General features: G+C 42.9%; 1 protein-coding gene across 1 annotated transcript in view; it reads left to right on the top strand.

Moving 5' to 3' along the window:
- ARMC3 (armadillo repeat containing 3) overlaps nt 1-8,835 on the top strand; it is a 53,174-nt gene extending 44,339 nt beyond the window's left edge. The window contains exons 16-18 of the mRNA XM_018564186.1: nt 4,733-4,939; nt 6,296-6,458; nt 8,583-8,835. Coding sequence (XP_018419688.1) covers nt 4,733-4,939; nt 6,296-6,458; nt 8,583-8,786 — 574 coding nt within the window. The 3' untranslated portion in view covers nt 8,787-8,835. The remainder of the gene's footprint in view (nt 1-4,732; nt 4,940-6,295; nt 6,459-8,582) is intronic.
- The last annotated feature ends 3,808 nt before the right edge of the window (nt 8,836-12,643 follow it).

Genomic DNA, 12,643 nt, shown 5'->3' with positions numbered 1-12,643 from the left:
AAAATGTCTTGGTATGCTGATGCCTTAAGAGTTCCCTTCACTGGGAATAAGGGGCCAAGCTCAACACCTGAAAAACAACCTCGCACCATAATCCCCCCTCCACCAAACTTTACACTTGGCACAGTGCAGTCAGTCAAGTACCGTTCTCCTGGAAAATGCTAAACCCAGACACGTCCATCGGATTGCCAGACAGAGAAGTGTGATTCGTCACTGGTAACAAATTGTTGAGTGCTTTTGTCGTTTGTTTTGCTCGTCACTCCAGAGAACACGTCTCCACTTCTCTAGAGTCCAGTGGCGGCGCGCTTTACACCACTGCATCCCACGCTTTGCATTGCACTTGGTGATGTAAGGCATGGATGCAGCTGCTCGGCCATGGAAACCCATTCCATGAAGATTTCTACGCACTGTTGTTCTGCCAATCTGAAGGCCACATGAAGTTTGGAGGTCTGTAGCTATGGACTCTGCAGACAGTTGGCAACCTCTGCGCACTGTGAGCTTCAGCATGCGCTGACCCCGCTCTGTCATTTTACATGGCCTTCCACTTCGTGGCTGAGTTGCTGTTGTTCCCAGTTGCTTTCACTTTGTTATAATACCACTAACAGTTGACGGTGAAATATTTAGTAGCAAGGAAATTTCCTAGAACACCTGAATCCAATGATTTGGCGGGTGTCCCAATACTTTTGGCAATATAATATATATACAGTGGTCCAGCTTGCCCCAGTATTTTATTATTTTATACCTGGAAGGGTGTAAAAAAACTGTAGTTGCCTGTGCTATGATCTCCCAGGTCCTATACTGCCTCTGCTGTGAAAACACAGGGTATCGCTCACTCGGCACAGCGGCCATTCAGTGAATGCCTAGTATTTTTATCAATGAATACAAGGTCTTCTCTGGTCAGAGAGGTGATGACCTGAAGTTCAACTTTAAGGACCATAAAGTGATTAAACATTGTGAGTGGCCTGTTGCAGAGGACCCTTCAATTGCCATGTGATCATTTCTTTGATTTTAAGTCAATAAAACGCTTTTGAAAATGCCACATGTATTGTCAACATTAGGCAGGACTTTTCCTCTCAAAACTTTAAGGGCCATTTACATTTTTGTGGTGCTGTAATGCACGAGCATTAATGCGCAATATGTCACATGATAATGTGCATTGCATTAGGGCAGGCCATTGAACTGAATGGGCTTTTGACGCACCAAAATGTCCCAAAAATTGGACGTCACCAATTTTTTGTCGCACCAAAACGCATTGCAATGAATGTGTATTGCTATAGTGTGTTGGGGTGCTATTTAAAATAAATTGCAACATGTCAACACATGTAAAGCAATGCATGGATGTAAAACAGTACTTGGAGTGACACTAAACTCAGGAGTTAAATCTTAAAAATGCATTCACAATAATGTATCTTATTTGTGTATCACTCGGCTGTAGATCCTCAAATCATCTCTGAATTGGTGTTGACACTGTCCTTCCCATGGTCCCTGTGTGTGTTGTAGTTGTTGTGGTAGTTTCCATTCTTTCTTATGGGACTTCATATTCGTAGCACAGTATTGGCACCACAACTGAAGCTGAAAAGGTTCAGCTTCGCTTCTCCATAACTATATGTAGGCCTAGGTGTCCAGAAAGCAAAGCACGTGCTAACATCACATTCAGCTATATCTCTGCCAGGTGTGCATTCATCTATCACCTTTTATTCACATTTAAATATGAAAAAGAACTCTGTTGCTGCAATAGATTAAACCTCCCAGGCATTGTTCAGGCCTGAGTGGACGGGCTTTTGTTTCTATCAAGGGGGTTTTGTATTCCCATACACGTTTATGGGAATGCAAAACCTGTATGATGCAAGTCATTTGCAGGTCAGAAGCAGGTCAAATGCACACGTCTGAATTATTTTCCAAAGCGTCTCAAACTGATCTCAAACTAATGCCATCAACCCAAGGCCACAGCCCATCCACACATACCCTTGGGCCCCATTCACACTTGCCATGCACTGTTTGCACGTCAACTTAGAGCAGCCTATTCATTTCAGTGGACTGCCCTGTATGCAACAAACACGGCAAAAAAACCTTTGCTTTATGTGTCTTTCTTGTCACGTTTGGGGTGCCATTGGCAAATATTGGCACCGCAAGCATGGCACAGGCTTTTTGCATGGTCTTGAGTACCAGGGATCCTTTGGCCAGGGAGGCAAAAACCGAACCAAGTGACCTTTTTATGGTAGGGACAGTTTCCTAGAGCGTGTGTAGCACACAAAGTGCGCCGTGGCCACATGGTTTGGTGACCTTGGTGGGTGTTGTTCTAAAGAATATGATTTATTTTGACACTTTTTCACATGTATATGCCAAAAACATTGTATTGTGAGGGATGAATTGTAAAAGTTGTAAAGTACTTTATGAGCTGAACAAGATGGCCGCTGTTCTGTGATCATGTGATGGATTCAACGAAATAAAACTATAATAAAATGTTATCAAAATTTTACCTTTTAAAGGCTAACTAACCTTTAGTTAGTGATACTTATAATATGACTTACATTAGGCTGATCACTTCCACATGTTTATCTTAAAACAATACAGAGATTATACATTTCCCTTTAAGGAACACAGTGGTGCGGCTTCTCATAGCATCCCAGGGGTCAGATCCTAGCTTTGTCATTTAGATCTGTCTGTGGGGTATTAATTCCACTGTCCAGTGGCTGGAGATTTATTGATATGGATTCTAATTTCAACTCAAATTATTCACTTAAAGAAAACACTGCTTGTGTATGTCTGTGCTTTCCCATATATGTTTTGGTGTTTCCTATATTGCATGGCTGTCCTACATGATTCTTACTTAATAAATCACAACACAGAGGCAACAGTGAGTTCAGGCAGCTAAAAACCTAGTAAGTCTTAAAGGAAACCTGTCATGAGAGTAATAGGTGGGCCACCATTGCTGTCCTCCTGAAAATGCTGGTTGTTGGTTGTCATGATGATCCTCTGGTGTCACTATGGTCTAAAGCTGGCCATATATTAACCTCCCTGGCGGTCTGATTATGTCAGTATTTTTGAATGTCAAAGCGGTACATTGTTTTGCATGGAAAGTTGTTGTTTTATATTGTAGGCCTGTAATTCTTAGGAATAACTCACTTAAATCTGTCCAAAAAAAGAGTCTGGTAGACAACCCGGGTATGATAAAGTTTGAAACACGAAATCATAAATTATAATATAATAAATAATTATAAAAAATTATAAAATAATAATAATAAATTTAACTCAATAATGTAATCAAACCAAAAAAAACCCTGAATAATTTGCCCAAACAAGGGTTGCCATGGACGTTCTCAAGTTTCCAGGCAGAAAGAACGGTAAAAGTGCAGGCAGGGCACAAAACAAAGCTCTAGGGACAAAACTGAGGTGAAATGGTTTGATACAGTAATGTAATCATTACAGATTACAATGTATTGTGTGCCATATTGTGTTTACTTTTCACTTTTGAAATTGCTGCCGGTTCCGCCCCCCTGCGACGCCGACACTGGCAGGGAAGGAACCCGGAAGACGGATGCCGGCATCGGCCGGAGGACACAGCGGGAGGACACCAGGGGCTCGTAGGGACAAGGTAAGTGACACTACAGTGTAATCCCGTGTGTGGCTCGGGGTTACCTCTTTTGGTACTGAAAATTAACCCCCCAGCCACACTCGGGATTACCGCCAGGGAGGTTAGATTTCTTACAGATTCCTCCATCCACCCCTAAACAACTTAGATGGAGGAATCCCCACTGACGCTGTCAGAATACCCGAACATTTACTGCAGTCACTGTTTGGTCAACAATTTTTAGCCCAGCACAATCGACTTGTCAAGCCAGCATGGTCACCCACTGTGACCCATGGTCACATGGTCACGGTCACCCACCCTTACTCCTAGAATGAGATCCTAATAGGTTGGACTTGATGGACTAATGTCTTTATTCAACCTCAAATACTATGTAACTATGTTACATTTTTGGATGATTCCTGCGAGTCATTCGTAACTCTAACAGTGTATGGCCAGCTTCAGTCATAGGTTTTTAAAATGTATGCAGATTAGGAGCTCAGACTTGATGCATACTTGAAGTCAGAAGTAGGTTAGTATGACAGCTAGCGTTTTCAGAGGGATGTCACTGTATCCAAATGTATGTATGCAATTCAGTACTGTGTGCTGACTTTGTGCATCTCTAATCAAAACTTTTTTTAGTTTTGGATAGAATGATTCAACTATCAGTTTTTATTGCTGTCTGTGTCCTTGCCAGTGAGATTCATTCTATTTGTCCTGGTGATCAAAAAGTGATGGTGAATCCAAATATTACAGTTGTCACTGGAACAGAAATAGAGAAATCATCCAACAAGGACAGCTAACAACTGACAAAATAAGGTTTCTACTCACTTTGAAGAGATTTCCCTGACAAAATAAGGTTTCTACTCACTTTGAAGAGATTTCCCTGACAAAATAAGGTTTCTACTCACTTTGAAGAGATTTCCCTGACAAAATAAGGTTTCTACTCACTTTGAAGAGATTTCCCTTCACTTTCTGCCATGTGTCCAGCACAGGAAGTGAAGAGGACTTTCCCCAATGGCACACATCAAATAAACCTGACAGGGTAACCATTGCCTACTCTGTCCGAAACAAAAAAAGTTCTGGTTTTAGATGCACTATAACTATTTCCATACAACACCTCTGTAAAGAAGACTACATCTGTGTAAATATCTGATCTATTTTCAGCAAAGGAAAGGGCAAAGCGAAGAAGGAGGAAGAGAAGGTGAAAGAGGAAGATGAGGTATCCCGGGTCATAGCTCAACCAGACCCCACTCCTGAGACCCTGCACTGGTTCCCACCATGTGACAAGGAATTAAATGACTATATCTCAGAGGCGTCCACTACAATCCTTCCTCTTCCACACCTCCGAGAGCAAGTGGTAGCTCTGGCACAGTAAGTAAGACACCTGCTTATTAAGGCAAAACCAGCCGATATGACTACATGTGTTTGTAGTTAAACTCCGGGAACCAAAACTTTATTTTTAATGTATTTTATTTACATAAAGAATATAAATCGACTTTGTGTGCACCAAATGCCTTTGAAATCCCAGATGTTGCTATATAAATGTAGTGGTGACATCATCACTGGGTTATATATAGCCTGTGGCAGAGCTGTGGGAGGGGCCCGGCATATCCAACCAGCATAGGCTGCCTGCAGAAATCTACAGGAGGGGGTGGAGATAAGACCAGTCACCCTGCACAAGAAGAGAGCACAGCAGTGCCTGGTCTTATTACAGGAGTCTCCTTTACAGAGCCAAAGTTTCACACTGGGTTACTGCACAGATCTGGAAGAAATACAAAATCATGATTCAAACAGGAATATACATGACTCTTGTATTTAGACAATATTTGCTTAGTCTGGAGTTCTGCTTTATCAAGGCAGTGCAAACAATGGCAATGATGTGCATAGTGTACTCACCCATAGCAACCAATTGCTTATTGCTTCTAATTACTTATAATTATGGGTTACTTTGGATACTGCCATTTACAATATTGAGTAAACCTAGTCTGATAAAGGCTAGGCAGTATGCAGCATGTCACCTTGTCTTAAAGGTACACCCAAAACTGATATTTAATTTTTTGCTAGATCTGGAGAATTAAAGTGACACTAAACTCAGGAGTCAAATCTTAAAAATGCAAGAACCTTAACTATTAACAAAAATGTATCTTATTTGTGTCACTCGGCTGTAGATCCTCCAATAATCTCTGAATTGGTGCTGACACTGTCCTTCCTCCTGGAGGATGCATACTTTTGTTCCCCATGGTCCCTGTGTGTTCTAAAGTAGTCACCACTCCAAGCTCGCTCCCGTGATGGACTACAATCTCACGTTTAGTTTACTCATTTGTATTGAGATTGTAGCCAATCGCGCGGTAAAAACGCTGCAAAAAAGCATCAAGAGCTGATCGAGAAAAAGATGTGAACTTGCCCTAAATGTCGGAGATGAAGGAACTTTAGGATATCTGGCGATGGCGTGGGGGGATACAATGTGCCTGGCTAGGGCACATTACATTTTCTTTCTACAGACTTCAGACCAAAACGGATTTCATTTTAAGTTTTTATGTCGGCTTTAAATCTTCCATAATATGCAGCTGAACAGTGAAGATACTGAGACGGCCGCATACATTTCCATTTTAATTCTTGTAATGATCTGAGAACAATTGCAGCAATCATTGGGGGGCTGTATATAGTAAAACATCTTTTTTGAGACAAAACTCTGTAGTATGATGGATCCTCTCGTATTCCACTCAGGTTTGTGGCTGAAAGGATGGGCGGTGCGATAGAGAGAGAAGGAGTGCATGAATTCAGCTGGGAGCTCCATATCAGTGAACTTAAATTTGAGCTGAACAGTAATGTTGTTCCCATCGGGAAGATTAAGAAAGGGATATTCTATCACCGAGCCCTGCTGTATAAGGTATGCATTCACAGATATGGATTTTTAAAGGACTTTTTAACATAGATCTAAACCCAGTCATTATAATCACATATAAGCTTTGACATGTTCATGCAATTTCACATTTTTCATGCGGTTTTCAATCTCTATAAATCTACAGCTTCTGTTAAAATAATACCTGATGATCTTGTCATGCGGGTGCTTCCTGTTATAGGGTGTTGTTTGTCTCCCAGCTGCTCCCCTGCTGCCTTCCTACTAAAGGTAGTTGCTCTGACACACATAGTGTAGGCATGGTCCACAGTTCTCACTATCAGGAAGGTGGTCCACAGCAATGATATTCAGCAGATGCTGGATCAAGTGCATGAAGACAGAACATGGCTGAAAGAGGCTGGAAGAGATCAGCAACACCCAGTGATTTAGCAGAAAAAAAATAAACTAGTTGAGGTTTAAAAGAGATCTAAGAGGTGAGGGATTTCCACTCATCCTCATAGTTAGAGCCGACCTGTGACAAAGAAGCTGTCACAGGTCGGCTCTATAGATCGGGACTAGAGCAGAAACATGCACCGATCTGCTCACTTCCCGATCGTCTCCCTGCAGTGAGCAGTGACTGTCAGTCACCGCTCACTGCAGGGATTCCCCCCCTCCACAATCCTACAGCGCTGAGTGGAGGAACGAACGGAGGAGGGGGCAGGCACAGATGGCTCTGCCTCTAGATAGGCAGAGCCAACTGTCACTCACTGTCAGTCACCGCTCACTGCAGGGATTCCCCCCTCCCCAATCCTTCAGCGCTGAGTGGAGGAACGAACGGAGGAGGGGGCGGGCACAGCTGGCTCTGCCTCTAGATAGGTAGAGCAAACTCTCACTCACGCAGCTGGGTGGATCCAGACAGTATTGTCGGGATCCATCCCGGCTGCAGCGCTCTCAGTATATTGCGGCAATAGCGGGAGGGCATATACTAACCTCCTCCCATGACCCTAAAGAGAACTATGGGGAAAACACTTACCCCATAGTTCTCTTTTATGTCTAAAACCCAACCCCAGTAAAAAAAAATTTTTTTATGATTATCCTCCAGGCCTAAAAATACAGCTTTGGCTGCAATGCTCACCTCTTCTCACCCTGTCCACTGCAGTAATTATTTTCTGTCACTAGATGTCACCAGTCTCCTGGGTTAAATGACGCTCTGGGTCATGTAACCCTCTTCATGTGTCTACAGGGTGTCATGCTGTCATACACATGTCCCTTGTATGGACATCAGAATGGTACCTGCATTCAACAGTATAAAGATGCAGAAAACTGTGCTGAAATAATCACATTTGTGCCGCCCCTTTCATCACTGAAGATTGCCTAGGATTGGAGAAGTGGCAAACAGGAAGTGGACACTGCCTGCCATGTCACCAACCGTAAGACATCAGAACAAAGTAAATACAACAAGAAACCAAAAATACTTGCTGATATAGAGGGCCTCATGTGCAACCCCTGACATCAACAAAGGGCCACATAACATTTTCTGCAGAAGACGTGTATCCAAACCTCTGCTTTTAACCTTAGTGGTTAGACAGGTTTTTTTGCATGCTGGCTGGTGAGTTTGCTGGGAAACTTTTTTCTGTCTTACTGTTTGAAGCCCTTCCATGTGCACCTTGCTGTAAAGCTGGTAACGAATTGATGAGTGCGTTTGTCATTTGTTTTGCTTGACTGATTTATAGACTGGAGACACAATACATGAGACTGCTAGAGATTACTGCTATAACAGTTCCTTTACAGATCAGTCCTTTCACATTTGCGCTTCCTACATCCCTCTTAAAATGTATTTGGGACACATCTGATATTCATTTGATATTTCTCCTAAAATGATCAATGGAGAGAAAACATATTACAAGAGAAAAGAGTTGGACAACACAGAAAAAAGAAAGCTAGCATTAAAGAGATCTGCCCAGCCATTAACTTCTAGTACTCAGTGTCGTAAATATTTTTCCCTCACTGGTCTGAATAAGCATCTAGGCAAGGTAAACACAGACTACTGTCTGCAAGGGCCCCTGAGGGCCACACAGTGAGTGTCAGATAGGCAACAGGCTATAATGTGTATATATTCTACTCTGTAGCAGACAGGATTTGCGTTTCTTGTACTCTAACGTGTGTGTTTTTTAGGCTGTAGCAGACAGAATTGGCATCGCTTGTACTCTGGAACGGGGTGACTATGGTCGTGCTTGGAATGAAGTCAAGTTGTTCAGTGACTCACTGAGACCAGGGACAAAAGCTCTTCCAGAGAGTTACATTGTGGATCTCATGCATGAACCAGGCCGCCTAATAAAGCACGGAACTGCGCAGGCCGAGAGCTATCAGCAGATATGAGAATTATATCCAGCTAACCGCTCAGGATTTTTTTTCTTGATAGCTCCATTATTTATTAGGACATCGGTTCCAAATGTATACATTTCCTGTCACCCACATATGTATCACAACCGTATGTAGCCAGTGTACAAGCTGTATGAATGAATTGAATGCAATTTATTTCAGAGAATTCTATAAATGTATCTCTTTCAGTTCCTCAAAAGTGGAAGGTGATACAACAAGCTCTAGTTCTCCTGCTCTCTATGCTATGCCTGGCGCTGACATAGAAACTGGAGCAGATCACCCCCTTGTTAATAAAGATCAGAATCTGCTCCATTTTCTTAGTTTAGAAAAGTGTGCCACTCTTTTTCTATTCCTCTACTGTCTCTTTAAAGTATCCCAAAAAGTGCAGCCAATCAGCTGTAGACGGCTGTCAGAAAATAGTAGCAACAGCTGAATAATATTCCATCCACATTGTTTAGTGTGGGTGAGGAGTCTGATAGTGTGTTGCCAGCTTAAGTAAGGTGAAAGCTCTCTAACCGGGCTTTGAATAGTAGTAAAAACCTGACACGGGTTCCAACCTGCCCTACTACAAAGCACAAAGGGAAAAAAAAAGTTTTGGCTGGACATACACTTTAAGGTTATAAACAGCTGATCATGTTGATAAGTATTAGATATTGAGCAATTTGGGACAAGTTATCCAAACTTTTCATGCAATAAATTGAGAACTATTTTCTGTCTGGCCTTTTTTTTTTACTTTCACCTCACTAAACAGATTACATCACAGTGCGTTACTCTACACACATTAACATACGTCATGTGAAGGCAGTTTCTTCACTGTTAATTGACTGCAGTTTTTCATATAGAACTGCTGAAGATCCCCACCAGATTGGACCTGGAGAACGGGATGTGAACTGTCTGCCAGCTCACATGCTTCTCTCTGCCCATGCTGTGAACACACTACATGGACAGAGTATGCATATATGCACTGGAGCTCCTCGAAAGCTCACTGAAAGCCTATATGCCCTGCTGTTAACCCCGGCAAATGCAAGGTTAACAGCCTGCTCCTCCCTTTTATTCTTAGCTGACAGGGGATAGGTGGGCAGACAGTGGGAGGTGGAGTAAGCAGTTCCAGGTCTCTTGCTCTTCATGCTGTGCCTGGCACAGACATAGAAAACGGAGCAGATCCCCCCTTTGTTAATTAAGAACAAAATCTGTTCCATTTTCTCAGTTTAGAAGAGTGTGCCTCTCTTTGTTTATTTCCCTCCATTTTCTCATTAGAGTATCCCAAAAAGTGCTACGAAGTATCCAGATAAATTTACATTTTGGCACACGAGGTCTGGAGCCTGACCTCATCTTCACCTCCTGTTACACCAAGCAATACAAATATTATAAAATGCATTATTTAGGTTTATTTGTTTATTTTTAAATTGTGTCTCAAATATTATACTGGCTATATACACTACTATATTGTCAAACGTATTGGAACACCCCTCCAAATCATTGGATTCAGGTGTTCCAATCACCTCCATGGCCACAGGTGTATAAAATCAAGCACCTCGGCATGCAGACGCTTCTACAAACATTTGTGAAAGAATGGGTCGCTCTCAGGAGCTACGTGGATACAAGCGTGGTACTGTGATATGTTGCCACCTGTGCAATATCCATGTGCAAGTCCATCTGTGAAATTTCCTTGCTACTAAATATTCTATGGTTACCTGTTAGTGGTATTATAACAAAGTGGAAGCAACTGGGAACAACAGCAACTCAGCCACGAAGTGGTAGGCCACGTAAAATAATCAGAACGGGGTCAGCGCATGCTGAAACGCACAGTGTGCGGAAGTTGCCAACTGTCTGCAGAGTCAATAGCTATAGACCTCCAAACTTCGTGTGGCCTTCAGATTGGCACAACACCAGTGCGTAGAGAGCTTCATGGAATGGGTTTCCATGGCCGAGCAGCTGCATCCAAGCCTTATATCACCAAGTGCAATGCAAAACGTGGGATGCAGTGGTGTAAAGCACGCCGCCACTGGACTCTAGAGAAGTGGAGACGTGTTCTCTGGAGTGACGAATCACGCTTCTCTGTTTGGCAATCCGATGGACGTGTCTGGGTTTGGCGGTTGCCTGGAGAACGGTACTTGCCTGACTGCATTGTGCCAAGTGTAAAGTTTGGTGGAGGGGGGATTATGGTGTGGGGTTGTTTTTCCAGGGGTTGGGCTTGGCCCCTTAGTTCCAGTGAAGGGAACTCTTAAGGCATCAGCATACCAAGACATTTTGGACCATTTCATGCTCCCAACTTTGTGGGAACAATTTGGGGATGGCCCCTTCCTGTTCCAACATGACTGTGCACCAGTGCGCAAAGCAAGGTCCATAAAGACATGGATGAGCAAGTTTGAGGTGGAGGAACTTGACTGGCCTGCACAGAGTCCTGACCTCACAAATGTGCTTCTGGAAGAATGGTGGAACATTCCCATAGACACAATCCTAAACCTTGTGGACGCCTTCCCAGAAGAGTTGAAGCTGTTATAGCGGCAAAGGGTGGGCCAACTCAATATTGAACCCTAAGGATTTAAGACTGGGATGCCATTAAAGTTCATGTGTGTGTAAAGGCAGGCACCCCAATACTTTTGGCAATATAGTGAATGTGGGCGCTGCACATAAAGGTTGAAAGAAATGCATACATTTGCAGTAGTTGTCCTCTACGGATTATAGTTAAAATTTAACAAAATAAAAAAGCCTCTTTTAAGACTAATCCATTTTTTTTGGTATTTTCTGGTATGTATATACTTTTTTTCTTGTAGCATGCAGAAATATCTTCTATCAGAAACATTTCACTTACAAAATTCCCTACTGCAGGTGCTAGAGTGCCACCTAGTGGATGTCCTGGAGAAATGTTTGTGGTAACACTACTTCAATTTATTGTATTCATTTATCCACAAATGCGATATTGTTCAGTGCTTTGGGGCTGTTTTACACTTATTTATATGCAGTGACATGCTTTTATAACACATACTCTGGTACAAGTCTTTGTAAGTAGTAATATTTGGTTCCACACATGCCGCACATATTCATGCAATGTTTACACATAAACTGACCCCAGAAAACCTGCAAGCTTGCAGTCTTATTCAGTTAACCAGTGAGTTATAAACTGCCATGTTGTCTTTGGTTTATTAACAGTGGACACAGTACATCTCCCAGCTGCTAATGACTGAGATAAAGGACAAGCCAACCTTTGGTCTTCCTTTACTACTCGTTCCATTCAGGGTAACTGTCAACTCTCAGTGCATGTGTCTACAATTTGCTATGGCAAAATGCTGCACAAAAACAGCACATCCTCTTCTCACTGTCTCTGCACATCCTCTGTTCTCGTTCTCTCTCTCTCTCTCTTTCTCTCTCTCTCTCTCTGCACATCCTCTGTTCTCTCTATCTCTCTCTCTCGCTCTGCACATCCTCTGTTCTCTCTCTCTGCACATCCTCTGTTCTCTCTCTCTCTCTGCACATCCTCTGTTCTCTCTCTCTCTCTGCACATCCTCTGTTTTCTCTCCCTCTCTCTGCACATTCTCTCTCTCCCCATCCTCTGTTCTCTCTCTCTCTCTCTCTCTGCACATCCTCTGTTCTCTCTCTCTCTGCACATCCTCTGTTCTCTCTCTCTCTCTGCACATCCTCTGTTCTCTCTCTCTCTCTGCACATCCTCTGTTTTCTCTCTCTCTCTCTGCACATTCTCTCTCTCCACATCCTCTGTTCTCTCTCTCTCTCCACATCCTCTGTTCTCTCTCTCTCTCTGCACATCCTCTGTTCTCTCCCCCCTCTCTCTCTCTCTGCACATTCTCTCTCTCTCTCTCTGCACATCCTCTGTTCTCTCTCCTCTCTCTCTCTCT

This window comes from Nanorana parkeri, unplaced genomic scaffold, assembly GCF_000935625.1.
Source record: "Nanorana parkeri isolate BGI_ZX_2015 unplaced genomic scaffold, ASM93562v1 scaffold23, whole genome shotgun sequence".
NCBI classification, from domain to species: domain Eukaryota; kingdom Metazoa; phylum Chordata; class Amphibia; order Anura; family Dicroglossidae; genus Nanorana; species Nanorana parkeri.
This window is presented reverse-complemented; position numbering and strand designations above follow the sequence as displayed.